The sequence below is a fragment of the Pezoporus occidentalis genome, unplaced genomic scaffold (assembly GCF_034315485.1).
Source record: "Pezoporus occidentalis ecotype Australia unplaced genomic scaffold, CSIRO_AGI_Poc_V1 ctg10, whole genome shotgun sequence".
In the NCBI taxonomy this organism is placed as follows: domain Eukaryota; kingdom Metazoa; phylum Chordata; class Aves; order Psittaciformes; family Psittacidae; genus Pezoporus; species Pezoporus occidentalis.
Genome location: NW_026912779.1, coordinates 6,170,104 through 6,197,141, shown reverse-complemented (window position 1 = coordinate 6,197,141; position 27,038 = coordinate 6,170,104). Strand labels below are relative to the sequence as shown.

General features: G+C 46.4%; 2 protein-coding genes and 1 long non-coding RNA gene across 10 annotated transcripts in view; 2 read left to right on the top strand and 1 right to left on the bottom strand.

The window, feature by feature from the left end:
- Window positions 1-27,038, top strand: part of PAK5 (p21 (RAC1) activated kinase 5) — a 175,216-nt gene that overhangs the window by 36,296 nt on the left and 111,882 nt on the right. The gene's annotated exons all lie outside the window — the stretch shown is intronic.
- On the bottom strand, window positions 1,626-17,257 carry LOC134159447 (uncharacterized). Of its 7 annotated transcripts, none has more exons than XM_062610392.1 (3): window positions 16,779-17,251; window positions 6,632-6,751; window positions 1,626-3,529 (listed from the first exon to the last, which is right to left on the bottom strand). In XM_062610392.1, the coding sequence occupies exons 1-3, from the start codon at window positions 17,173-17,175 to the stop codon at window positions 3,477-3,479; spliced, it is 570 nt and encodes a 189-aa protein (XP_062466376.1). In that variant the 5' UTR covers window positions 17,176-17,251; the 3' UTR covers window positions 1,626-3,476. The 7 variants fall into 7 exon arrangements, with proteins under 7 accessions (XP_062466376.1, XP_062466368.1, XP_062466414.1 ...); XM_062610384.1 differs by lacking the exon at window positions 1,626-3,529 and adding an exon at window positions 4,742-5,282 and having other exon boundaries at window positions 16,779-17,250; XM_062610430.1 differs by lacking the exons at window positions 1,626-3,529; window positions 16,779-17,251 and adding exons at window positions 4,742-5,282; window positions 12,960-13,691.
- On the top strand, window positions 4,992-5,377 carry LOC134159472 (uncharacterized). Its single transcript, XR_009963159.1, has 2 exons — window positions 4,992-5,103; window positions 5,200-5,377. It is a non-coding gene; the product is annotated as an uncharacterized LOC134159472 (long non-coding RNA).

The window sequence follows — 27,038 nt, the reverse complement described above, 5'->3', positions numbered from 1 at the left end:
TGCAAAGTGCAGCCAAGTGACACAAGGGAAAGTTGTGGCTTGTTTCTTATTTAAATGGATTTATTTTTTAATTATATTTAATTATATTTTAAATTTTTATTTTATTTTATTTTTAATTATATTTTAAATATCATTTAAATGAATTTAATGAATTTAAATGATATTTAAAAAGTCCCAGAAAACCCTCCCACCCAAAAGACATGTTTCTTGCAGTTGTACTTGTCCATTCTGATACAACAGCACTGCCCATGATTGGGTTTTGCTATTTTCTTTTGTCCCTAGGAAATGTCAAAATAAATTAGACTTATAGCAAGCTAATCTTGTGACTATGTGTTTCAGAGTTCCTGTGTTCTGGAGTGTGGTATCTGTGCTCCTTGGATGCTGCCAGTGGCATTGGCTGTTCCAGCTATGTCTGGTCTCAGAGTGGCAGCTATAAATGGTACAATTTGCCCTGTGTGAGGCCATGGGGACATGCTTCTGTGGGGGGGAAATGCCCCCCCCCCCCCCCCCCCAAGCCCTGCAATGGTGAGCAATGTTCTGCAGGGAAATTTGCATTTAGTAGATCCCCCCACCCCTTGCAGTTGTCAGTTTGGAGATTCTTTCAGCTTATTGCAAAGCCAGTTACAAGCTTTTTAAATTAGCTTTATACTCATACATCAATAGGATGTTTTACATGCTTTTAACACTATAGAGAAATGAAAACAAAACTTAAGGCAAGCTTTCTCTTTCTCTGCCTAAATTAAAGCTAAAGAATAAGGGTGTAAGAAAAAGCCTGTGGCTCCTTAGAACATATGCTGCATCCTGTGGTATGATACGAGTAATATATCATAAATGTCATGGTATGAAATAGCAACTACAACTGCAAAGTCAGTGCAGCACCCCCAGCCTCACCACAGTGACCTCTGGGACTGGTGCTGTCCACCCTGCTACCAGTTGTGCCTTCTCCCTTCCTATATCCCTCCTTTCATACCTTTTATGGTCTTCAGTATCTAGTGGATGAACTGTCAAACCAGTAGCTTCTACTACATCATCCCTTCAAGGAAAGGCTGTGTGAGAAGTGCAGGATCCAACTGTGTGTGATCTGCAAAGCTTTAGAGGCGCTGGGCTGTCTCCAGTGCATGTGACAAGCGTATGTGCCTCCACTTGCGAGTGGTGCAAGTGGTGCCTTAGAGCATGGCTCTTATGCAATTGACTTGCTCATATCCTGAGACCCCATCATCTCTGTGTGTCTGTAGTGTCAGCACAAAGAGGACACATACTGTAGCGTGTGGCTGAGGAAGTCACTTGTGCATGGCTGGGATTTTAAGTGTAGAAAATCCAAATCCTGGCTTTTTTTTCTGCAGAAGTAAGCAGGGAGTAGAGATGCAGATGATGCTAACCATGGCTTATGAGTGTTAAGCTAAATATAAAGCAACCTGATCATGGCAAGGACATAAGAGGGTTCAGTAAATGTTTGTATTGATTAAACTATTAACAAGAATAGCAAATCCCATTACACTAATCAGTATTATATTGCTCTCCTGCCCCCTCCTCCCACTTTCTCCTCCACGGAATGTTTTTCCTAGAATACAGCAGACACATACAGGGCCACCTCAGAGCCCTGGCTGTCTGAAACACCACCCCAGCATTCACTGTGGAGATGGATGGTGTCTGCACGCTGGGCTCTGGCTTCAGTGGAGCTCTGTGTGGTGATGTCTACTCAGGAGAGGAAAGCCTGGAGAAAAGTGGAGAGAGACTGCTAGTAAGAGAATGAGAATGCTGAAGAGTATTTAACCCAGAGGAGGCATACAGGCATCCAGGAAAGATTAGCGTTGGCTCCTAGATCAGTTACTAACATGTTTTCAAATGATGAAAGGATGCGTTCATGTAACCAGCTTCCCTCTGCTTCTCTATTGCCAGGCAAAACTGTTGTATTTGAAATCCAAGTCTGTGCTTGCTTAAAAAGAGTAAAGAGATGGAAGTATTACAGTTGGGAATGGGGAGAAAGAACAGGACTTGGGTGATCAGTTATTTCTGCTCTGAGTTGTAGGATAGAGGGTTTGGTGGTAAAGTTTGTTTTCTTTAAATAGACTTATAGACTTATGTTAAATGGATCAAAGTGATCTATTGAAAAGCATTTGTTTGGATCGTTTTTTTTTTTTAAAAGTTCATCAAAACTTGGAATGTTTTCAGGGATTTCTGAAAATCTCTAATTTTAATGCAGTATGGTTGAGGGGGATGTGTCCCAACAGATGTTGACGAAACCTTTTAGCCAGGTTTGTAGCATTTAAGAGCAAGTTACTTCAATTCTTTTTGTTATGCATCAATAATAAAATGTTCAAGACTACTTCAGGAATTCAAATCCCTCATTCCCAGTCAAATTAAAAGCAAGGGGGCATTCAGGTCCCTTACTCAGCTTCAGCAGCCTAGAACTTCAGTGTTAGCTTGCAACAGCTAATATGTATTAAACACACTTTCAAGTGCAGTTTTATTATCATTTATCTCGTGGTAGTATTGCCTCACAGTCATAATTTTTTGCTTCTATGCAGTAGTTCTCTGTATCCCAAAGGACAGGAAAGCTTTATAAACAAATGTAGGCCATTCTCAAGTCCTCGGGCAAGCAAAACTTCCACGGAAGTCTCCAGGAGCTTTGCTCACATAATGTGTCTAGCTTCATGCCATGAACACTGCTGTGTATACAAGCAGATGTTCTCCTTTGAGTGAAAGTGACTTTGGGGGAATAGTAGTAGTCATGTAGCAGCCCACACGCATCCCCTGCAATGGTCTGGAGGAGAAAATAATGGTTATCAACTCAAACTACAGAAGGTTATGTGCACAGAATGGGATTATGCATGGAGGGAGTTGATGACTGACTCAGAATGGGGTTCTGGCTAAAGGAAACCTTTTCTAGGACATTCTGCAGAACATATGGGTTTGGCTTCCTTCACAGAACAGGTTATTTGCCAAATATGTAAAGACTAAAACTGCAAGCTTTTCATTTGGGAAGTTTCTGCTTTAGCATGTTCTCTGCCAGTGCTTTGATATGCTGGAATTAAAATGTTTGGTTTTCACTCTGGCTTGATATTAAGCTGGTTTAATATCTTACAGAAGCTGTTTTGAAAGCTTTCCTTTTCCTCTCTAGATCCGTCTCCCTGGATGGGTGACATCTCTTATCATCAGTCAGGCAGTTCTGAGTTGTGCCTTTAGATAATGAAAACCAAGACCTTGCATATTTCTCCCCAGCAGAGTTCTTCCTCTGTTTCCTTTCACCTCAGATGTTTGGGTTTTTTCTGTGTATATACCAGTATTTCAGTCTCAGTGTTCTTTTCTCATATATTAGACTCGCAAAGGAATCGGAGACCTGTCTCATGGTTCAGGAGGTGCTTCTTGTCTTCATCCAGTTTCTTGTCTTGCAATTGAAGTCACCACCTGTAATCCTCCCCTGCCTGGAGTTTGTCACTTCTGATCCCAGCTATGCTCCTTCCCATAGCATTTCTTCATTGTGGCATGACAGGATTACCGTGTAGCGCTCCATGGGTTTCCTTCTTGGCTGAAAGGCATCAGGAGAGGTCTGGCTCTTCAGTGCTGTTCATTCACTTCAACTGACTTCATTCATGCTGCCCTTTTACTGCATCCCCTCCCTCATCACACTTGCCCTGTATGGCTGCAGCCACTGGCACACACATTGCAGAGGGAGGAACAGATTATTTCATAAATGGTGAAGGTTGGAAAACAGCTGAAGCTCATCCAGTTCCAACCCTCTGCCATGGACAGGGATGTCTCATGCTAGACTAGGTTTCTCCAAGCCCTGTCTGACCTGGCCTTAAACACTGCCAGGGATGGGGCATTTACCACTTCATCAGTCACTCTGTTCCAGTGCCTCACCACCCTCACAGTAAAGAACTTCTTCCTTATATCTAACCTGAACCTCCCGTGTTTCAGTTTAAACCCATCACCCCTTGTCTTATCGCTACAGTTCCTGATGAAGAGTCCCTCTCCAGCATCCTTGTAGGCCCCCTTCAGATACCCACCTGTATGTTCAACATGGCATCTGCACCATGCTTGATGGCCCTGATCCTGTACTCAGAAAGGTCAGTGCAAAGATACTACTGAGATATAAACACCTGAAGGCAGTGTTAGATGGAAAACCAGGGACCTCCTCCCCTTTAGCATGAAAAGATTAGACCAACAAGTGGGGACACCTGGAGATCCATCTCATTTGCTGTCTTTTAGGGGATTTTTCCTGTCCTAAAGCCTGGATCAGTGAATCACAACAGGCTCTGGGTGCTTTGGTTCAGGCAGGGATGCTTGGGAATATACCATTTCACTTCTCCTAGCCGTGTGCTGGAGCAAATGTAATTCCAAAGCCATCACATCCTGCAGCAGTGAGACCACAGGAATGAAGGAGAAATGATCCAGCAATGAAGAAGCTACAGGGTATATTTGGGTTTGCCCTTTAAAAGCAACTACTGCACCTCTTAAATCTAAATGAGATGCTGGAGAGCAGCTAATGCTCTGCCTCAGTGTTGGAGATGGAGCTGGCTGGTCTTGCTTTTGTGACTGATCTACATCTGCTGCAGGTCTGGCTGCGAACTCAGCGGAGGATCTGCTTGTGTAGCAGCAGGCTCTGAAGCACCTCCCATGTTCCCTTGCTGTGAGAGCCTGTTGTCCCTTTGCACTCCCAGTGATTTTGGTGGCAGTGCTTGCAGGGCAGAACTGAGCTCTGGGTAAACACCCACCAACGACAGACCCTGAAAAAGGGTTTGTGTCTGTAATTTTTAGTTATTTAATGCACATTTGGGTCACATCACTTGATATATGTGAGATTGCTACATATGTGAATGTGCACCAGTGTTGACAAGCTGTGGTTTTACAGCTGTTTCAGATAGTATAGGACAGCATTTACCAGTTAAGGCAACGCAAGCCAAATCTGGTTTGACTTTGCCCATCGGGCAGCTGGTTGCATGTTGCTGTGCCCCAGGTGGGACTCTGTGGGGCTGGATTGGTGCAGTAAGGCGGCATCCGTCAGGTGTTAGAATGCCGGAGGGGACAGGAGCCTGTTCCAAGGATGCTTTCCCAGCCCTCTTGCTGATGGGTGGGTCATCCTTCCTGGTCCCAGCAGAGGTAAAAGCTGCCATTACAGTGGATGCTGCTTAGTTCTGAAGTGCATGTAACTGAGCTGTGAGCATGTTTCCTCACCTCTCAGTTTTTGGACTCCAGTGGAGGCACAAGGAGCTGCAGGCTTCTCTTCAGGAAAGTCAAGGCACAGTTCACTAGGCAAGAGAGGACTGTGACACAGAGGGCTGCAAAGAGAAAAGTGCTGCTGTTTCAGCCACTCACTCCACAGCAAAAGAACATTATCGTGTCCACTAAATAAATAAAAGCATCTTCAATAATATGATTATATAATGGTCTATTTATATATAGATAAAAAATATATAAAAATAAATAAATGTCATCACGGGCCTTGGATTCCCAGAGCAAACAACACAGCGGAACTGCTCCCTGGTCCCACTCCTATCAGTGCCCTTTGCACTGGGGACAGGAGGAAGGTTTGGGTGGGGAAGAGGCTGCTCACAAGCGGAGCTCCCTCCACACTATGCAAGAGAGCACTGCATCCCTCAAATGAGCACTAAGTAATGGCAGCCAGCAGCAGGGTGGCCACAAGCACTGGGCCCACCAGTGCTGGCTAGAATTGAGAGCAGGGGCTTGAGGAGGGTCATGGTAGAGGTGGTGATTCAGGGATTTGGGTGACAGGTTTCTTGGTTATTTACCCCATCTGTTTCTGTGATATGCTCCACATCTAATGAGCATCACTTGGGAAAGGAGGGCAAGATGCTTTCTTTTTCTGCTATGTCATGAAGAACAATTTAGCTGCCTCCTCTTAACAGCTTTTATTGCCATTCCTCTCTTCATCTTTGGTAAGAAAGCAAAGTGCTTTCCTGGGAATCTACAGCCAGTCTGCCTTCAGTGCTGAGGCTCTTGCAAGCCTGAAGAACACCTTCAAATGGTGACAAGTCTTGCAGAGGAGACTTGGCATGCAACTAAACTACATAATATAATCTGTAATGCAAACATTTATAGAGCAAATAAATAACTCTCAATGAATGTGCCTTATAAATAAACTCACACTTTACATTAGCAGGCTATTTCTAAGTCTTCCTTCCTATAAACAGCTAGCACTGGTAACAAACCTCTTCCAGTGAACACTGAGGCAGTAGTATCTTCTGTGTGAAGAACTAACCAGGAGGAGAACTTCTGCCATCTGATAAAGGCCCAGTGCTGCCAGCTACTGAATTGTGTTTTGGTGATGGGAGCTGTGGGGGTTTATTTCTTTTCTATGCCAAAGGAGGGAGCTCAGGTGGTCCCCGGGACAGTGGGGGGTTTGCAGAGCTGATGCTGCACATGTTGGCTCTGTCCTATCCAGGTACTCTTAGTTATAAGCCCAGCTTTACCTTTAACACGTTTTAAGCTGTCAGTGACCAACCCTGGTGAGGAGTGGCCACAAACAAGGACTTTGGTTTTGAAAACCATGTTAAGGGAAAAAACCTTAATGGCTACAACATTTTAAAGACATTTCCCCCCTCATCTAGACTTCATTAGAGAAATGCAATATGTTCAATTGCACTTGACTGCAATAAGTGGTTCCTACCTGGAGCCTTGAAAACCTTCTTCCATTTAGAGGAGGTTTTTCTCTCAGGTAAGCTGTGTGTGTCTGGTTCCATTTCTTCCCATATCAGGATGGACGGCTTCTTCATCAGCCCGTACATGCCTGCCAAATTAACAGGGTATCAGCTGCATTAACTCATTCAGCTCTCTCTTGAACTACATTGTTATGTTTCTCCAGATGAAATATTGCCCCTTGCAACTATTTCTGATTAAAAAGCTGAACATAATAAGCTCTATACTATTCACACTGGGGAGGAGGGAGGCCACAGTTTGCAAGACTTAGAGTGTAAAAGTAATGCTGCTCCAAAGACAGTTATTCCTTCGCAGATCCATTGAAATTTGTTATTACATGTTCCATTGGAATTTCAAATCTTTTTTTTTTTATCAGTTGCTTGAAGTTATTTTTAGGAAAGCTTTGGAAGCATTTCCATCATTTATGTGAAGAGGCCATACCGAATAAACAGGAGAAAGCCCTGTTGTCTGAACAACCTAATGCACTTCAAAAGGCTCAGCTACACACCGTGGTGTCAGGTTATTTGCAGAAGGTCAGATCAATTTTGTCATCAGGCAAACATTAGCACATTACTTTTCTTAGAAGCAAAGCAAGTCAAGTTTTTTCCAAGAAATACATTTGAGGAAAAATCAAATGGCATTTGTTAGAAACCATCACTCACTGGGGCTTGTTCTCTTTAAGGCACTTACTCCCTTATTACCTTTGTAACGGTAAGCCATTGCATCCAAATGTCATACAGGGGCAAATCTGGGTTTAAAAGTTTCCTACTCTGTAGGGCAAATGAATCAGAACTGGGGCCTGTGTGTCTGTGGTGAAGTGAATAATCTTTGAGAGGGGATTTTTATCTGTTTGCTTACTTAACTTCAAAAGAGGGTTCTGGCCCATTAAATGCAGTGTCTACTCAAAGGACCATGTCCTTTAAACCTGGTGGCTGCTGGAAGTTGTCTCCAGACAGTGGATGTAAAGGAGAGGGGGAAGGATGGCTGCTGGTTGAGGGAATGGTGACTTCCTGTGTAAGGAAAGAAGTGCCCTGCTTTGCTTTAAGGAAAGAGAGTGGAGTAAGGTTTGAAGGAAAGTATTTCCTTAGTGTTGATGCAGGAGTCCAAGGAAAGCTCTGGGTGAATTCTTCTGGCCAAGAACTGTCTGTGTCTATGCCATGTTTGCTGAAAGCTGTAACGAAAGACATGTTGGGTGGTGGTTGGCTCCTGTTATCTGTCCATACCTGTAATGCTGGCCCTGAGAAAGGAGACTTGGACTGAAGCCCTGATTCACATCAATCCTGGATGCAACAGTCTGTCACATGGTTTAACTCCCTGTGTTGTTCTCATATATCAGATATCGATCATGCATCTCACTTGTCAGATATGATTATTAAAGTGCAGTGCCACATGTATTGTAACCATGGTCTGCGGCACGTCCCTCAGGGAGGCAGCAGCAAGACTTGCCTTGTCCCCAGTCCTCTCTGCTTCTCAGAAAATAGTGTTAAGACTTAAGGTCCTCATTCATCTGCTCCCGTGTTTAGGTTGCAGAGTCAGTGCATCACCCTGTTTTGCATCAGACGGTGTGAATCCACATGACTGACACATAGACATGACCTGTGCTCTGGAGCTGGTGGCATGCATAACAAATCTGCTAGAGAGTTCTAAAGAGAGATGCAAAGAGCAAATGGATGACAGCAGCATTCCTCTTGCCACCACTCTTTCCAGCATCCAGACATTTGGGGATATTGTTTCTGCTGGATTATAGACTTTTATTGTTAAAGGCTGTAATTTGTTCTCCTGTTTCTGCCTGTATTTTTATTTTCTGGACCTTATCCAAACAACACTGAAGTCTGCTGTTTCTGAGTGGATGGATGGATAAGAAGGGCACAGTCCCTCTCTTTATGGTTTGTATGGTTATGGGAACTGATCAGGAATTTTCCATCAGTGTGTTTACTCATTGGAAAACGTGGTCTCCACAAATTGAAAGCCGGATGGAAATCTGAATCTCTGATGAGGACTAAAAGCTTTCCTGGTGCTGCACGAGTCTTGGGGAGTAAGAAGGAGAGAAAATGCATTTTTAATACATGTAAATATGAAACCACAAAGGTGGCGAGAGGGAAGGAGTGGAAGGCAAGAAACCTGAATGGATTTTTAGTTTCATATTGACAACATCTCAATTAATTTAATGATGGGAGTGGGGAAAACAAGGCTCTAATGGGGGACAGACACTTGGGCTTTTACAGGGAAAGGAAGTTCAAATACAAAATGGGTTTTCAGGAGCTGGAAAAATCATGACTTTCTGGGTCATTTGGCACAGCTACAAGGTTTAAATGGGCTTGAGGTCTTTATGTTGTGATTCCACCTTTGGGACAAGGCAGAATGGAACTGAACTACATTAAGACCTATAGGGAAAAGCCTCTGGGAAAGGGGGAAAGCAGTTAGGGGTAGTGCCAGGTAAACATATAGACATAAGTGTCTGGTTTATCCACTGGGAATGATTCTTTGATGGCAATGTCTTTACAGAAGGAATTACTATTACTATTCATTATTGAAAATAACTGTTTCTTCTTTACCAGTTTGTTGTTTTAAAGTTAACTCCATTTAGTCTGGGGTTAGAAATCAATGCTACCTGGCATGGCTGTTTGGCAGGATAATTTTGTATCAGACAGCTTATAGGTTTCAAACTGTTTGACCAAACCATAAGAATAATAAATGTACTTCCAGAAAGCAGGGGAAACCACCCAAGAACAGAAGGAAGGCTCTGGTTTTTGGACAATATCTCCATAGCAAATCATTTGACTGTAACAGAGCATCAATTCTAAGAGGTTTTCACCAAGTGTGTTTATAATCCATAGACCTGCAAACCAGGTTGATTTTTAAACCTCTGGTGGCAGACTGTTGCTTGCTCTAAACCGGTGCATGTAAGACAAGATTCCTAAGTCAGCCTACATGGGGTGGAATTGGGCTCTGTGCTGGGATTTTTAAGAGGATTTACCACCACAGGCTGTACCTGCCAGGCATTTCCTCCTGGAGCCTCCCAAGGGAGCTGGAGGAACAACCTAGTGCCAAAGCAAAGCTCCTTGGGCTGAGCTGACCACAGCCAGGCCAAGCCCAGTGTCCTGCAAGGAAAGCTCAGTTTGTTCTTGCCTACTTCCTCCTACTGGAAATGCCACAGTCATTCCTCTGTGTTACCTAGGGGTCGGCAGCATAAGTGTTGGGAAAAGAGTTTCAGTTGGATGGGAAACGTCAAGAGAGTAGATTTGAAGTAAATGAATACTCAGAAGTTCAGTAACAAATACTGAGTAACATTTGTTTGGTGGAAGCTGTCCCACTCTGGTTAAAGACACGCAAAGTTTCTAAACTGGTACAGAGTTAAGCTCTTGTTTGGGACATGTTTAAATTAGCATCAAGGTTAAGTAACATCTGTGAATATTTCCAGTGCTCACAGAGCCAGAAATCAGTTTTGCATCATGCACAAGTGGTAAATAAAGAGTTTCCCAGAGACTTTTGCTTTTCTGTTACCTTGCATCTAATCCTGCCACTGCAATTGCATGGAAATGTGTTGATCATTTGTTTCAGGAACATGTCACAAATATCCCTGTCTTGTGTGGTTTAATGATGGATGAAGCTTGGAAATGGAACTTGTCTGGGGTTTGTTGTAAGGTAAATTTAGAGCATGTGAGTAAAATTCATATGAGCTAAGTGTAATGTCAGTATCCAGCTACCTGGGCGTTGTTTGGTTTCTATGTAAGAAATGATCCATTTCTGTTCATGTTGACTGCAAACATAAGATTTAGGAGAAAGCTGAAGAAGGTCACAGCAGCATATGGCTCTTTCACCTCCTCTTTCCACAATATTACATGGCAACATGTGCTGAATGCATGCAAATAAAATAACCCACTTCTTCACACATGGCAGACCAATATGGATTTTGGTTATTGCTTAAAGATCTTGGTGTGCAAACAGAAATCCTCCAGCCAGCAGCAAACAGATAAACAAGGACAAGAGGTAGCGGCCTCGAGCTGTGCCGGGGGAGGTTTAGACTGGATAATAGGAGCAATGTCTTCACCAGAAGGGTGCTCAGGTGTTGGAACAGGGCAGTGCTGGAATCACCATCCCTGGAAGTGTTCAGACCTGTGTAGACGAGGCCCTCAGTGCCATGGGTTAGTGGTGGCCTTGCCAGTGCTGGGGAATGGTTGGACTGGATGGACTTGACTTTCCAACCTGGTTGATTCTATGATTGTATGAAAGTGCTGATGTGCACGTCAGGGCTCTGGGTACCTGCTGGATCCTACCACAACCCAGACTCACTGTTCACAGCCCAGCTCCTGCTTTCTGTGCCTGGGTATTCCCGCACAGCTGCCTGCCGGGCTTATGCTTTGGAAATCATGAAGTTCTCTGGCCTATAAAATACAGCTGACAGGACTGATCCTGCCAGGATTAACACCCAGAGTCCTGAGGGCTCTGCACAGATCTGAGCTGCCAGCCCCTTCCTGCACACAGCCTTCCCACTCAGTCCAGTGCAGCAGCAGTGTGATTCGGGGGATGGAGGTTTGGAGCTGGCAATGAGCAAGGGAGAAGAAGTGTTGATGCAGCCTTCCTGGATTGTGTAACTCTTGGATTGTGTGGGTTGGTGTGTACATCCAGGGTGCTTGGCTCCTGGCGGAGACATTGTCTGATGAAATAAGAGACTTGCAAAAGCGCTTCAGGGAAGTGAAAACTGCCCTCCCATCAGATGTCCGGTGTTGACACATAGCTGCTTGTGGAGACAGAAAAAAGCACATCCACTGCAGATGATTCACAGGTTCTTAGCTTAAAACAAAAGAAGCTTTGAATGGGCATTTCCTGTTATCCTAAAATAAATAGCTCTTCCCAACCTATAGTTTCAGAACAGGATCTGGGTTGTTTCATAGCCCTGATGGCTGCTGTATCAAAGTGCTTCTCTAGTTTTGATAAATCCCCAGAAGACAGAAAGGCAATATAGCTCCAAGCCAGTTCATCTAAGACTTCTGGATAACCCATATTAGAGGCATAAAAGCATAGCTACAGAGATTCATCATTTGATGCACAACTCCAAGCATGGTCATTTGCAGCCTGGAGAATGGCCTGATTTATCCAAGGTGGCCTGCAGTTGTTGTAGCTGGGTGAAGTTAAATAATGCAGTACTGTTTAAAATTGCATGAGTTTATGGTTTCATTTCCTCTGTTCATTCATAATTCCTACTCCCTCGTAGATTACTGCAGTCAGTGATTATCCCATCTGTCCAATCCGTCTCTGAAGTGAGCGGGAATGGCAGGCTGTTGTGACTCTTCCTTGCTCATGCACTAAGCTATACTTTGGCAAAGGAAAGATGAACTTGCCCTCTATGGTGAGGTTTAGGAAAGATGAAGGGCCTAGCCTCTCATCTTAAGGAAGATGTAGCATGGAAACGATAATGAGGAAGGGCTACTTTCTAATAAATCAATTTGATCGACTGCATTGACAAAAGAATTTCTACAGCGTGCCCACCACACAAGGGAGCAGTTCAAATGTCTGTCCCACCACAAGGATCTGTCTTGCTGTATCTCTGTCACAAGAGAGCCTCCATGGACTAAACTGTGTGACTGACTGAAGTGGATGCTGAAGGAGAGACGCAAGGCAAGTGCCAGTACCAGGAGAGCATCTCCCGCTGCTACCAAAGGCAGAACAGAACTGCCAAACCAGCTCGACCTTTAGAAGAGGTGGAAGCTGTCTGAGAAGCCATGGGGCTGCTCGGAAGAAGCCTTGATTGTTCAGTGCTCTCTATAGTTCTGCCAGGACCTCAGTACCCAGCCCTGAGCAAGCAACCGCAGCTCTGGACACCTCACCCTGGCCAGGATTAGCTCTACTTGCACTGCTGGTGTTGCTGCCCTCACAGCTCTCTTCAATGAAGAGCGTGCCTGTGTGTCCCATGATGTATAGAAGATGGGTTAACTAAACCTGCCTATTTAAATAGATCAGATGATCCAGGTGATCTTGCTTGGACTAACTTCAGAAGAGAGCAAGTCTGACTGCAGCACTGTGGGTATGAGAAGAGATGGCTGAGGATGACAGCCTATTACCTCCCGCTGGTCTAGGTGTCTGCATGGGCCTTTGGAGAACAACATTCAGAAACAAGCACTTCCCATTGCTTTGGAGCACCGAGGTGAAGTGCAGGGTGAGAAAGTCTTCCAAATATGGGGCCTAAGATTATTTAGGAATTAATGTTATTAACTTGCATCAGTTATTTCCCTGCTCATGGAAAACGTATTGCCCTTCCTATTTAACAGGTAGGGACAGAGGGAAGCTGTTAAATGTACCAAAGAATGCAGCAGTGGTCATGTCTTAGCTGAGATTCAGGTACAAGAAATAAAATCCTGACCCCATGAAGATCAGCAGGACTCTTGTGAGCAACTTTATCTGCATGAACAGCGAGAGGCTGTGCTGTGCAGCCAGGGGCATTGCTCACACCAGTGTGTCATCTCCCCTGCAGAAACATGAGGCATTACAGAGGAATGGAAAAAAAAACAAGGAAAGAGTAGGTGGAAACAACTGGGATGAGTGATGAATACTATGAGGAGTGGGAGAGAAAAGTGACAAGGAAGTGGGAAACCACCTTTGGTCCCTGGAGTGAGAGAAAGAAAGGGTGGCAGATCCCCCAGGTGCTTTGCCACTGTCATTGCTCTGTGCACTTCACTGGTGGTCTACAGACCCACAGATGTTATGAAGTTTGTCAGAGCTCAGCCTGCTGTGCAGAAAGACTTGAGGGACATTAAAGACACCAAAAGGAGAAGACAGGATCTCTCAAGACACTGGAAGTGTTTTGAGTGCAGCTAAAGAAGAAACACAGTTTGAATAATGTCTGAATCATGAGAAAGGCTGAGACTAGATGTGAAACATCCACTTTCTCCATCCTGCTTGTCCTGGCAGTTTAATTCAGGAAACTGAACTCTGTGCAGGCTGGCAGGGTCACTTGTCAGCTTGTTGGGGCTTGCTGCTCTTGGCAAAGCCAGAGACAGCCAGTCTTTGGGCACAGTGCAGTAAACACTGATTTCACTTAGCCCTGTGTCTGTTGAACCTGTGTCTGTGATGAGGTGAACCCCATGGTACTGTGGCAGCAGAGCCTGCAGCAGTTAGTCAGCCCAGCACTCTGGTTGCCTGAACCCTGCCCGAGTCAGGTCAGGGTGCTGCTGTCTGTTGGGTCTTGCCCATCTCCCCTTTTTTCTGTCTCCTTGTCCTGCCCCACCCTCCCTGCAGTCAATCCTGAAAATCCTGGAGCAGTTGCCAGCATTTCCAGGCAAGGTGCCCAAAGAGCAACACAGCAGTTTCTCAAGCAGCACTTGGACACGGAGCCAAGAGCTCTTGCAGGGTTTGATAATACAAGCTCAAGGTGAGCAATTAAGAGTCCTTCTCTCCTCTTTTTCCTCCTGTCTCTTTGGCCTCCTGGTCACAGAGAACATTTAAACATCTGATCTGAACACACCACAAGTTAAAAGCTGGAAGAACACAAGACTTTTATGAACTAAGTTAAGCATATTGTGGCTTTGGAAGGTGGCTGACTTGCATTTCTCTGTATCTTTGCATTACAATCTCTTTAAACATAATAGCACCTTATTAATTTGTACTGCCAGCACAAAACAAAGGCATTGGCCTACCTGAAAATTTGGGCCTCTGGGCCTCTACTAGAATAAAAAATTAATGATTTTAGCTGTCATCAGTTTTTTAATTCTAGAAGGAACCATGACTAGGGAGTTCTGACTCCTCTCTGTTACTTTGAAAGGAATTTAGGATGCATTTCAAAAGCTGTGTTTATATCAAACAAGTCTTTTTTCTTATAGTAACAAAGATATAATGGTAAAAATTTGCTATGGGGGCAAGTTATTAAAAATCTTCATAAAAAAACAGCACAAAAATTGCTTTCTTTGGAAACAAAAAATTGTATATGCATAAAGTGTGTAAGAGAGATTCTAAATGGAGAAAGCTGTATAATGTCTGGTTCCTATATGCTGTGCCGTGTCGGCTCCTACAGCACCAACTCTCTTCTCTCCTTGTCCAGAACCTGCTTACCAAACTGCATGTTGCAAGTGGGGAACCTACCAGTGTGGTCTATTGATTTGCTTTAAATCATTCTGTTATCAATCAGCTGGTGGCAGGTGATCGTGCTCACCCTTGCCAAAAGTATTACAGCAAATCCTGCAGAATAAATGCCAGCACTCACATGAAACTGTTAACAGAGCAATGCAAGAAAACTGGGAGGTTTCTTTTCTCCCCCCTACCCACACACAGTGCTTTGATCTGCCATGCAATTGGGTCAGCACTTGGGAAATGCATTTCAATATCCCCATCTGTGATTTGAATACTATGCAGGAGACCCTAAATGTAAAACCTCACAGATCCTACAGTAGAGTACCCTGTCAGGCCAGGCTGGACAGGGCTTGGAGCAACCTGATCTGGTGGAAGGTGTCCCTGCCTGTGGCAGGGTGTTGGAACTGGATGAGCTTTAAACTCCCTTCCAACCCAAACCATTGTATGATTCTGTTAAAAACCCTTAACTAGCACAGGTATTCAAAAGGAAAAAAAAAGGCAGATATCACTGGGATAGATCCTCATTTAATTACAACAGCAAAGGCCTGTGGAAATCAGCAGCTCCCACAGAGCACTGTTGGTTAAGAAAGTCTGCGTTGTTCATTTCTGGAGCAGGAATATGCTGGCTCACAGCTTTGTGAGCTTTTAGGTCTTGTCTTTACCAGGGTAATTGTACTAGTGCAAATCAGCCTAAATGCTGATGGAGGCAATGGAGCGTTTGATCTGTACCCCTCTGTCACTGTGCAGGGCACCCGTTCCTGGAGCCTCTGGGCTGCTAGTGAATAGAAGGGCTGTATCCTGGGCCATGCAGAGTCCCACAGGAGCTGACCACAGGTACTTCTTGTCTTTTGGATGCTTCTGAGGGGAAAAGCAATGTGAGATAACCTGTGCCATGAGGTCCTGAATAGCTGCAGCTAGCAGCAGGTATTGGCTGGGGTTCCCTACCACCCCTCTGAAGGCTATCCGCAGTAGTGGAGGCTTCGTGGTGCATGATCTGACTTCCAAAATGTCCTTCCTCTGCAGATCCTGGCAGCACAAAGAAAAGCCTTCAGTGCTGGGCAGCAATGCCAAGGGGCTTATCTGTCGTGGTGAGGTGTGGATGCTCTCAGAGATCTCAGCTCAGTGGGAGCAATCAGAAGCTTCCCTGGGGAGACCTCAAAGGGAGCCTCAGTGAAACCACAGAGAGAAGAACAAGGAGGAGAGGGATGGAGAAGCTGGAGAAGGAAGGTGGCAGCGTGGTGAAGCAGTGAGAGAGCTTTGCTGCTCAGACATGCCTTAGGTAGGTTCACAGTGGAGGAGAGGGTTCTTGCAGCCCTGCAGGCAGTGAACTTACAGCCCAGATGGCTGAGGCTGACTCTTCTGTCACTCCAAATAGGTGTAAAGTTATGGCTGTGAGGATAAAGACTCCTGGATAGCAGAGCTAATTCAGCTGGGGTGTAAACCAGCCTGCCCATTGGCGCCCCTCATCTCACAGCACTGGAGAGACTCCCCAGCAGCAGTGCTTGCAGTCATCCCCTTTAAGACATCACTTGCCTTGTGCTGTCCCAGGTGAGCTGCAGGTTGTGTTCAGTCCCATGTCCCCACAGTGTGGTCCAGGGACCCTGTCCCAACCTGCCAGCCAAAGCTCCAACCTGACTGCTCTTAGGAATCCCACAGCAGGCAAGAAGACAAGAGGGAGCTCAGGTATTTTAATCCAGAAGAAGTTAAAATCAGACACATTCTTTCCTCTCAGGTCACTGTCCAAGTGTCCACTCCCCCTTGTTCATCTCTGTTTTATCCCCAGGTGCCTTGGTGGGACCTTCTCCCCCTAATTCCTTGACCTATCTTGCCTTGCTCCAGAGACTGGGGTCTACTTGGGCCTTGCACAGCCACCAGAGCAAGCTCTTCCCCCTGGAAAAAGCACCATTTTTTGTTTGACACTAAGAAAAGCAATGCAGTTAGAGTGTTATAACCCATTTTCTAAAGCATTTGCTGATGAACTACAACCACATCACAGTCTTGTGCATTTTGATATCTACCATAGGCAAAATCCATAAGTTTGCCCTAAAAATTACCTTTCAGGGATAAGTGGCTTTCTATGAAGGTTTTCATTGTCTTCTGATACTCATCTTCAGTCATGTGGAGCTGGGCTACCTCAATGCTTGAGGAGCACTCTTCTTCTGTAGCTGTACCCTTCTCTCGAGGAGGCCAGTGTGCAGCAGACACCCTGAAACCTGCTTTATTCAGGTTCCTTGCAAACATCCTCCCAATGGAGCTGTTGGACACGAGAATGACAATTGCTCTCCCTTTCACATCAGTATTCCTCTCCACAACGCCAAAGGAGAAGAGGATAATGAAGCAGGCCAAAGATGCGATAGAAATGCATACGAAGCCATAGAAGAGGCAGGAAAGGGTCGTCGCGAGCAGTAAGTCTGTGGCCCTCAAGAAGAGATGCTGCAGGAGGATAATCATGGTGAGGAAGATGAGCTGCTGCCTCCTCACTCAAAGGCAAGCAGAGAAACCAGTGAGGAGCCACCACTGCAACCAGGCTGTTATAAAGCCAGGCAGCGTTGCGAAACATGCGTAGGCAAGTCCAGATCCCGTGGGGAGGGTGAATCACTTTCTGGGATAGGCCAACAACGGGGATTTTCATACCATGTTCCTTTCCAGGAGAGAGCAGTGCTGTGTTTGGCTTGGCTTGGCTGTGCACTTGGATGCTTTCCTGGGCTGAAATGTGAGGATCTGTTTGGTAAGGGCATTTCATCATGTGTCATCTTTAGGGCCAGTGATGGATATAGTTTATTTTGAAGCAGCCTTTTTTTCACGGGTTTCTTAAAGCGGTGTGTGCATGGCATTGGGAAGCCATGGAGCAGAAATAACCCTGTATCTGCTTGGCATGCTGCAGCTCTTAAGTTTAGCACTCTCAGTACTGCCACAAAGCAGGCAGATTGAGTAAGGCTGGGAAAGGTCCCAAGCAGGCACAGAACTGGAAATGCTGCCCCATGCAGCCAGCTCTTGTTCTGGTGTAAAACATGCCATGCCAGGGGCAGTGTGCTGGTTGGACTGCATCACTCCAGGAGTTCAGTCACATCTGAGGTGGGAGAAATGAGCTGGAGAGAGGGTTTCTGATTGAAAACAGGGATTGCAGGGAAGGTCTTGCTATTTCTCAGGGTGGCAGGCAGAGCAGTGCGTCCATCCCTGACTGCAGCAATGCCCTCTGCACATGGAGCACAGCAGCGCTCCGTGCTACAGCTGCAGCCTTTGCAGAGCTGGGAAGAGCCTGGTAGATGTAGAACCAACACTGGCAAAGGTAAATAAATGTTGGAGCATTTACTCAGGTCACCTCCAGTGGTGGTGGGTCAGGAGGAAGCTCTCACATCAGCCTGCAACTTCCCCACTGACAGCTCTTTTGCTGCTTTCTCTTTCATAGGAGCATGTCTCTTATGAAGACAGGCTGGGAGAGCTGGGCTTGTTCAGCCTGGAGAAGAGAAGGTGCCAGGGAGACCCTAGAGCAGCTTCCAGTGCCTAAAGGGGCTACAAGAAACCTGGAGAGGGGCTTTGGACAAGGGCCTGTAGGGACAGAACAAGGGGGAATGGCTTTAACCTGACAGAAGGGAGACTGAGATGGGACATTAGGAATAAGCTGTCCCCTGTGAGGGTGCTGAAGCGCTGGCACAGGGTGCCCAGAGAAGCTGTGGCTGCCCCATCCCTGGAAGTGTTCAAGGCCAGGTTAGACGGGGCTTGGAGCAGCCTGCTCCAGTGGAAGGTGTCCCTGCCCATGGCAGGGGGTTGGAACTGGATGAGCTTTAAGGTCCCTTTGAACCCAAACCATTCCAGGTTTCTGTGATTCTGTGAAGCATACACTGAGGTTGGTGGCAAGACCTTTCCCTTCATGTCAGAGTAGAGGTGCTGCTGATCACCACTAAAACCTCAATGTCAGAAACTCCTCTTGCAATAGTATCTTCCTTTTTTTTTTTTAGTTTCTATTTTAATGTGGATCCATATAAAGCCCCCCCCCCCCCCAGATGTGTGCTGTGGGTGTCTTGTGTTGCAGGTGGGTGTCGTGTTTATTCCCCACTCTCACTGGGAACATACTGGGAGCATGGGACAGGCTGTCAGCATGACCCACACATGATTTACTGGTCTGTCTTGTTCGTCCTCCGTGCGAACACACAGGTCCCAGCTCACAGATCAGTAGGAGTGTGCTATCACAGCAATCCAGCTCCAGGCACTTCTGGGATGGAGTTGCTGATAGCTGCACCCCAAAACCACCCTGAACACCACACCCAGCATGTGTGCAAACACACAGAGCTTTATTTGAAGTGGATGAAGGGATGCAAGCATCCAGTATGCCTCTCTACAGCTACCTGAAAGGAGGATGGAGAGACAAGGTGGCCGATCTCTTCTCCCAAGCAACAAGCTGTAGGACAAGTGGAAACAGCCTTAAGATGCACCAGGGGAGGTTTAGACTGGAGATAAGGAGCAATTCCTTCCCCAAAGGGTGCTCAGGCATTGGAACAGGCTGCCCAGGCCAGGGCTGGAGTCACCGTCCCTGCAAGTGTTCAAACACTGAGTAGATGAAGCCCTCAGTGACATGGGTTAGTGGTGGTAGTGCTGAGGAACAGCTGGACTTGCCACCAGTGGGTCAGCAGGCACGGGTGGCCCTGGCCAAGCTGGTGTGCACCTCGCCAGTTTGAGGGATGAGCATGGCATGCTCCTGTCTGCAGCGTGGTGGGGCAGTACCCCCCACCTCTGCCTTGAGCTGGCACCCGAGCCTCCTGTATCCACATGGTCCTGGCCAGAAAATGTTTATGGTCGTTTGTGCTGCAGTAAAGAGAAAAAACCCAAATGTTGCTCCTGCAAAAAATGCGCTTAAAGCCCCTTTGTGCTGGGTGTACTGACTGAGGGGAACAGCTTGCACGCTCCTCTCAGTATTGGAGCCTTAAGGTCAGCCTGAAAGGCAGGATGGGGAGCTCTGCGCTGCTGGGGGCCGGGCTTTAATCGTTCTTTGGTGGCTCTTGAGTATTCTAAGGTTCGGTCGGTGATGCCCGTTTGGGGGTTCCTCACTGTGCCTCAAGAGTGATGGACTTGGGGAAGTGCAGGTCTGGGTTGATGCTCCCAAAGCAGAGCTGTCACAGGCAGCGAGGATCAGCTTTAGAGCTGGGCAAACCGTGCTGTGCCTCACCGGATCTTGATTCCGAGTGCTTCTCGGAGGAGGGAACGGGAAAGCCTCACAGTATCCTGCGGGATGCGGGTCCGGTGCCGGCCCTGCCCGCTCCCTGTAGCGGGGTTGGGAGCGGGGTGTCTCGGTCCCGCCCCGCGCAGCACCGCCCGCGGCGCAATGGCGCCACCTGTCGGCCGCGCACGGCGCCGCCCGGCTCTCGAGCACCCGCTGGCGCCGCTCTCCAGGGCTGGGGATTGTGGCTGGAAAAATGGTCGTTGGAAAAGCACCTGGGAGTGCTGGTTGGCAGCTGAACACGAGCAGCGTGGGCCCAGGCAGCCAAGAAGCCAACAGCATCCTGGCCTGTATCGGCACCAGTGTGGCAGCAGGGCCAGGGCAGTGATTGTGCCCCTGCACTGGGCACTGGTGAGGCTGCACCTCGAATCCTGTGCTCAGTTCTGGGCCCCTCATTACAAGAAAGACATTGAGGTGCTGGAGTGGGGCCAGAGAAGGGCAACACAGCTGGTAAAGAACCTGGAACCCAATTGTGATGGGGAATAGCTGAGGGACGTGGGGGTTTCAGACTGGAGAAGGGAAGGCTCAGGGGGGACCTTATCACTCTCTGCAGCTGCCTGACAGAAGGATGGAGCCAGGAGCGGGCTGGTCCCTTCCACCAAGTAACAAGTGATGGGACAAGAGGCAACGGCCTCAAGCTGCTTCAGGGGAGGTTAAGACTGGAGATTAGAAACCATTTCTTCCCCAGAGGGTGCTCAGGCTTTGGAACAGGCTGCCCAGGGCAGTGCTGGAGTCACCGTCCCTGGAATTGTTCACACACCATGTAGACAAGGCCCTCAGTGCCATGGGTTAGTGGTGGCCTTGGCAGTGCTGGGGCAAAGGTTGGACTTGATGATCTTGAAGGTCTTTTCCAACCAAGTTGATGCTATGATTCTATGACTCTCTTGGCAGTGCCCCCAGCTCTGGTTTCGGGGTACCCACAGACCTGGGGGTCCCACTGGACCCAGTGATGGACAGAGGCAGCTCAAAGGCTGCTCCCACCTCCAGATCAGCACCAGCAGCTCTTGAGATGGGGGTCACAGTATTTCTGTCCTTCTTCTAGGTTAGCCCACCCTATCCTCCCCAGAAGTGAAGTTTGAAAGAGGCAAACCACCAGCTACCCAGAACCACTGCAAAAATCTCTTTTCTTGAAGGCAGGATTTCTCTGTTCAGTGCTTCTTCTCAGTCAATGAATAAACATTAAAAGCAGAGGCTCTAGTGTGGGTCAAGAAAACACTTCAGAAGTAGTGGTTTATTATTATTTTTTATTTCCCACTGCTATAATGTCAGGGAACAGTCAGGACCTCAGGCCTGCCCTGGGTTTTATCTTACCATATTCATAAGCAGAAAGACATTTTGCCTGTAGGTGACCCATGGGGCAGCAGTGACATGTCCGCTAGCTGCACTGCTGGCTGTCACCCAGCTTGGGTTTTACACTATAATTATTAAGCTAAGTCCTCCAAGGGTTTCCACTGCATCCCTTCCTAAATGGCATTAACCCTTGGGATGCTACAGCCATGCCAATTGTATGCTGGGCTGCATCAGATGAAGTGTGACCAGCAGGTCAAAGAGGGGATGCTGCTCCTCTGCTCTCGTGAGACCCCACCTGCAGTACTGTGTTCAGCTCTGGGTCCCTCAGCACAAGTGGAGGTCATGGAGATGTTCTGAGGGCTGGAGCAGCTCTGCTCTGGAGCCAGGCTGAGAGAGCTGGGCTGGTTCAGCCTGGAGGAGAGAAGGTTCCTTAAGGGGAGACCCTGGAGCAGCTGTCTGGGGAGCTGGACACCAGAAAAGTTGTTGCTTGACTTGGCCATGTGGTTCAGAATGCCTGTTAGAGGGAGCTGTGTGTCTTTAAAATTCTTGAGAGCATGGTTAAACTCTGTGCAATTAGAGACTTACCTTGAACCTCTTTGAAGCAGATCCTAAAGCTCTGCTTGTTTTCTCATCAATACCACCACTGCATTCATGATGCTACCAACCACGCAATGAAAAGTGATGTTTTTCCTGAAAACTGTATCCTGAAGTCAGATCTCCAGAAGGCTCGGAAGCTTTACAGGGGCACATTTTAATTGTATAAATGAAATCATTTCAATGCCATTACATCTTATATCAGCTTTCCAACGGTTCCCCTACATTTTGGGCTGTACTGGCGAGTTCAGTCCATTTGGGCTGGACTGTACTCAGGAGAGTTCCAGAGAGCTAAAAGCTAAGTGCAGTGAGAGCAGTCAGAGGCCCTTTGGTGGTCAGCAGCTCTTTGCAGGCACTCCAGCAGCCTTTGGGAGCTGTCAGGGAACATCTCTTATTGAAGCTGCTGCTTGTCTCTTTTGCCTCCTGTCTGATTGAAATCCTCACTGCACAGCATTGTACCTGCTTGAAAGATAACCAGGAAGTTCAGTTTTCAACAGATGAAAATTGAATTCAGTTCCTCGCTGAGTGAAAATTGATGTTTAAAGCCACAAAGCGTTGTTTTGTTCCCAAGTGTTTTATAGAAGAGAGGAATAGAGTTTAAGTTTTGCCTTATTCCCTTCGTGTTTTCCTTTTTTCTCTCTTTCCCAGTAGCAGTATGAAAAGAGGAAAAATTAGATGTAAAAAGGGAAAAATGATGGGAAGTATGAGGGCGGAGGGAAAGAATTAAAGTTCCTGTTTCTTCCAGTTCCATTCTGGTTTGATCGCAGAACTTGTATGCTAAGTAATGAACTTAAACACTGATATTTGTATCTCTTGCAGTGCTCTGATGTGATTTTTACCCCATCCTTCAGACTTACTAAAGCGAAAGCAGTAACTATCAAATGCATTTTCTTGTGCAGTTTGGTGCCAGCAGCAATAGTTGATGGTAGTGACATACTTCCGTTAGTTATGTGGCAGATCAGTCTTACCTGACTCCTCAGAAAGGCCCCAAATGCTTATTAATGGAGGCATCCAAATGTCCTGTGATGTTTGACATCACTTTGTTATCGTGGTCATGAATCCAAAGAAGACTATCAGCTTGGGCAGATACCAATATCCTAGATGCTCCACTGCAATTCAGTACAATACTGACCCATTTATTTCTGTACCTCATTAGATGCTCTAGTATTTTCCCCATTTTTCTTTTCTAAAGGCATTTGCATTCCTGTCATTTACTTGAGGCTTCTTGCTCACTGTTAAATGTCGTTCAGTCATTACAGAGCTGAGAAGGAGCAGAGAGGGGAAAACGAAAAAGGCAGCTAGTAATGGGTGGTGCAGTAGGAAGCTGTAATGCATGGACAGCACACACCGCTGCTCTAAGAGAAGTTTAAGGACACATAGCCCTCAGTGTCTGAAAACCAGTGTGTGAGCATGTAATTATAGGGCACACATATCATAGGGTCACACTTATATTCCACAGACAATATTAAATTACTGATTTGTAACTTGTAAGCATTGACCTTCGCAGTTTGGGGTCCTCAAGTTAAACCAAAGTCCTTGATCCTTGGGATCCTCAAAGTTAAACCAAGTTACTTCATTTGACTAATAGATTGTCAGCAATAGAGAAACTTTGTCTTCTCTCAGATTTTGGCACTGCGTTTCCAAGCCACTGATGACTTGTAGTCATGTGTTAATGGTAGATCTTGTGCGTTGGTGCCTTTCCTTCGATGTTTCTCTGAATCGGATCTCACATCTTTTAACAGGTCAGCTACTTCTGAAGCACAATTGACCCAGTGTTTCAAGTGTTCCTTTATACCTGTGAATGCCCTTTTGAGGCAGAAGACATCTTGCCAGAATTGTGATCCCATCTGTCTTGGTATTGTAAAGTTATTTGGGTTGGAAGGACCCTTTGGTGGGCATCTAGTCCCATCTCCTGCTCACAGCTGGTCCAGTTAGCAATTTTGCAATGAACATAGTGCAGTGGCAATGCTATGGGTGTCAGAAGCCCTCCATCTGTACAGACATTCACAACCCAACTGGACACAGACCTGGGCAACCTGCTCTGGCTGACCATGCTTGACCAGGTGGGTTGAACTAGTAAGTCCTTTCCAACCTCAGCTGTCCTTTGATTCTTTAAGGATCATGTTCATGGCTATCAAGTATTTTCTGCATGTGAGTGAAAGAGCTCAGTTTTGATTACTGGAAATAATCCAATGGGAGACTATTTGGGAAAATTAAACAGTGCTGGAAAATAGGCTTTCCAGTGCTCTCTGTAAAGCATCTGACTGGGATGGCCGGTCAGGACCTCCCCTGGGGCAGTCAGCTCAGGTTTATCTACAGCCCTCATGTGCTTCATGGAGGCCACTAGAGCTCCCACCTACTGAAGAACCTCGAATCAGTCTCAGGGCATTGAACGGGCATTAAAAACTGAAAACTCTGAAGAACAGAGACCCCCAGTGGAGATCTATGGAGTTTCACTTGACGTGAAAACATTAATGATGCTCTCTAGAAAACCAGAACATACAGATAAAGTATGATTCAAAGTACAGAATAATTCATCAGAACAGCTATTCGCCATTGAAAGGCAAGCACTGCTTTCCCTCTCTTGGGAAAAAGCAAGCTCCTAATGCAAGAGATCCAGGTTGGATGGGGCTTGGAGCAACCTGGTCTAGTGGAAGGTTTCTAGTGGAAGGTGATTGGAACTGGATGAGCTTTAAGGTCCTTTCCAACCCAAGTCTGTGAGTCAATGATCCTATGTTTCTCTGCTGCCACGCACACTGGGCCTTTAACTACAACCAGCATCTCAAAGTCATGTTTCATAAGATAAAATAAATCCTTTTCTCATTATAAATCCTACATGAGTCAGGATTATCCCACTTCTGCAGCCCAGAAAATTAGGTCAGACAGGAGAAATGACTTGATGGAGGCCACCAGGGAACTCTGTGACAATTAGGGTGGAGGAGCCCTGGGATAATCTGTCAGGTCCCAGTGTTTGCTACATCCTTCCCACACTGGAAAAAGCCAGTAGCATCACTTCTTTTGTCCTTTGAAACTGCTGGATGATCACAGTAATGGGTTATCTCTTGGGCTAAGCACACCTTTAAATGCATTTCTTAACACTGTCAAATAGTCCAGCTCCCAGATTCCTTTCCTGTTCAGCATTAATATTAATGCATATTTTCTGACTTAAACACCTGGGCTTTTCTTGAGGGTGCAGACACCAAATTGACTTAAGCTGGAGGAAAAACCTTATTTGGGAAACCCTGAAAATCATCTTTAATCAGAAGCTCATTAAATGCAGAGCAGAAAATGCAAACAGTTCATTTTGAAAAGGGCCACGCTCTGGGTTTTGGCTTCCCATCCTTTTCCCCAGCACAATGACAGATGTGCTCTGTGCTCACCACAGCCAAGCTTCACTCGAAGGTCAGGGGATACGGATTTAGAAATGAAACCTGACTGAAATGAAATTGCTTTTGCCTGTCAACGCATCCTCTCGTTATAGGTACATCAGAGATATTTAGTGGTCTCTTCCAGAGGCTTGTCTGTGCAGGAGAACAAAGGAAGCACCCTGCAGTGAGCTGAGCAGGTGAAATAAACACTCTGCTTTGGGCAAGCTGTTGCAGAGGATTCTTCCATACAAAATCCCTTTGTAATAATAACAGCCAAGCGTGTGTGTGTGTGTGTGTGTGCGCAGTGTCATTTTCACCTACAATGATCCAGTGTTTTACCTGAATTAATTCCATGTCTTGTCTCTCCTTTTGAAGTGTTACAGGCAAGTTACTGAACAGCACCCAAGGTGTCATTTTTGGTGACCAGTCTGGCAGTACCAGGTCAGGGGTAGGTGAAGATGATGGTTTTGAAGGCTTGGTTGTAGTTTAAATCCTATTCCTCAGTATCCCAAGGATGGAGATTCCCCCATCTCCGTGGGCTACTGCATCAGTGTAGCAGGTTGGTGCCCCATCCTGGTGGCCTTCTGCTGGTGTCACTCCAGCCTGTCAATGTCCTTCCTCCTCCAGAAGGTATCAGAGCACTGTGTGTTTTCACATATACTTGTCTGGACTTAATTATTTCACTTGGAAAATCCTAATTGCTCCTGTGTGGATGAATTGTGATCTTCCAGCAGTGTTTTCCTAAGTGCTGAGTTTTCTGGCCCAGCTCCCAGCCAGGCTTTGGTGCCTTCGGAGGGACTCAGCCAAGCTGCCTTCCTGAATCTGTAAGATACAGCCCATAGCCTCAGATAAGTTACAAACACTGCTGTATTTTAATTCTGTTTTCATACTTTCTGTCTAAAAACATACTGATCCATTGCCTCCTTCTTGCAGGGAGCACAAATCCCACTCCTGCCTGGCATGCATCTCCTGAGCTGCTGCAAAGCCAAGCTCTCAGGAGCCTTTGTCAGGAATAAGGCTCCTTTATCTGCCTTCCTCTGTATCCATTTGAGAGAGGGGGTGAAGTGCAAAGCAGAACATGCTGAAAAGCCTTTAATCACACTGACGCCACCATCCTTTGCTCCTCTGTGGGTCTGCTCCCTGCTGAAGCTGTCTCTATCTGTCCTTCATGCTTGTGTAAGGATGCAGCTCTCATCAGCCTTTTATCTGCTCCTTTCCTCCTCTGGAAGTGTTTTCAGAGTTCACATCACTGCCTGGGAAGGTGCAGTGTTCAGCACACTCCCAGGGGCAAATCTGCTCCCCACGGTGTACGGCCAAGGGGCTTTATTCAGCTCTGCCTAATGCTGTAGCTGTCTCCAGGCTGGGGCTGTCAGGGGCTCTGCAGCACCCCTATCACCTCCACCCATCCTGGTTATCAGCTGTGCTGCTTCGCTTTCTTAACCCCCCTAGCACACAGTGTGAGAGGGCTGATAGTGTTTTCAATAAATAACAGTCTTGGTAGCAGTAGGAATGGAAAATATTCTCTTCAAAGGAGAGACAGGCACAGAAGAGTCCTTCCATCTGTGCTGTGAGGCTCTAACACGTTGAGTTGCAGGGCATCGGGTTTGGACTTTTGTACCTTATGCCCAAGGGAGACTGACCTGGGTAGTTCTCAGAACGTCTTTTGTTACTCTACAGCTAAAATGAGATAGAGTTTTCTCTTTTTTACCTTCAAATTGACTTCTTGTTGTCTTTCCTTCAAATAGGAGAAGAGAAAGCTCGGAGGAAACCTTGTAACAGCCTTCCAATACCTAAGCAGGGCCTATAGGAGATCTGGAGAGGGACTTTTTAGAAAGGCAGGTAGAGAC

Bases quoted from the DNA above. Each gene is read 5' to 3' on its own strand.
- LOC134159447 (XM_062610374.1), bottom strand. From the start codon at position 17,175: ATGATTATCCTCCTGCAGCATCTCTTCTTGAGGGCCACAGACTTACTG. The intron at 15,751-16,778 runs GTAATTTTTAGG...TTGTGCTGCCAG, and splicing joins AAGCCACTTATCCCTGAAAG to GATCTGCAGAGGAAGGACAT.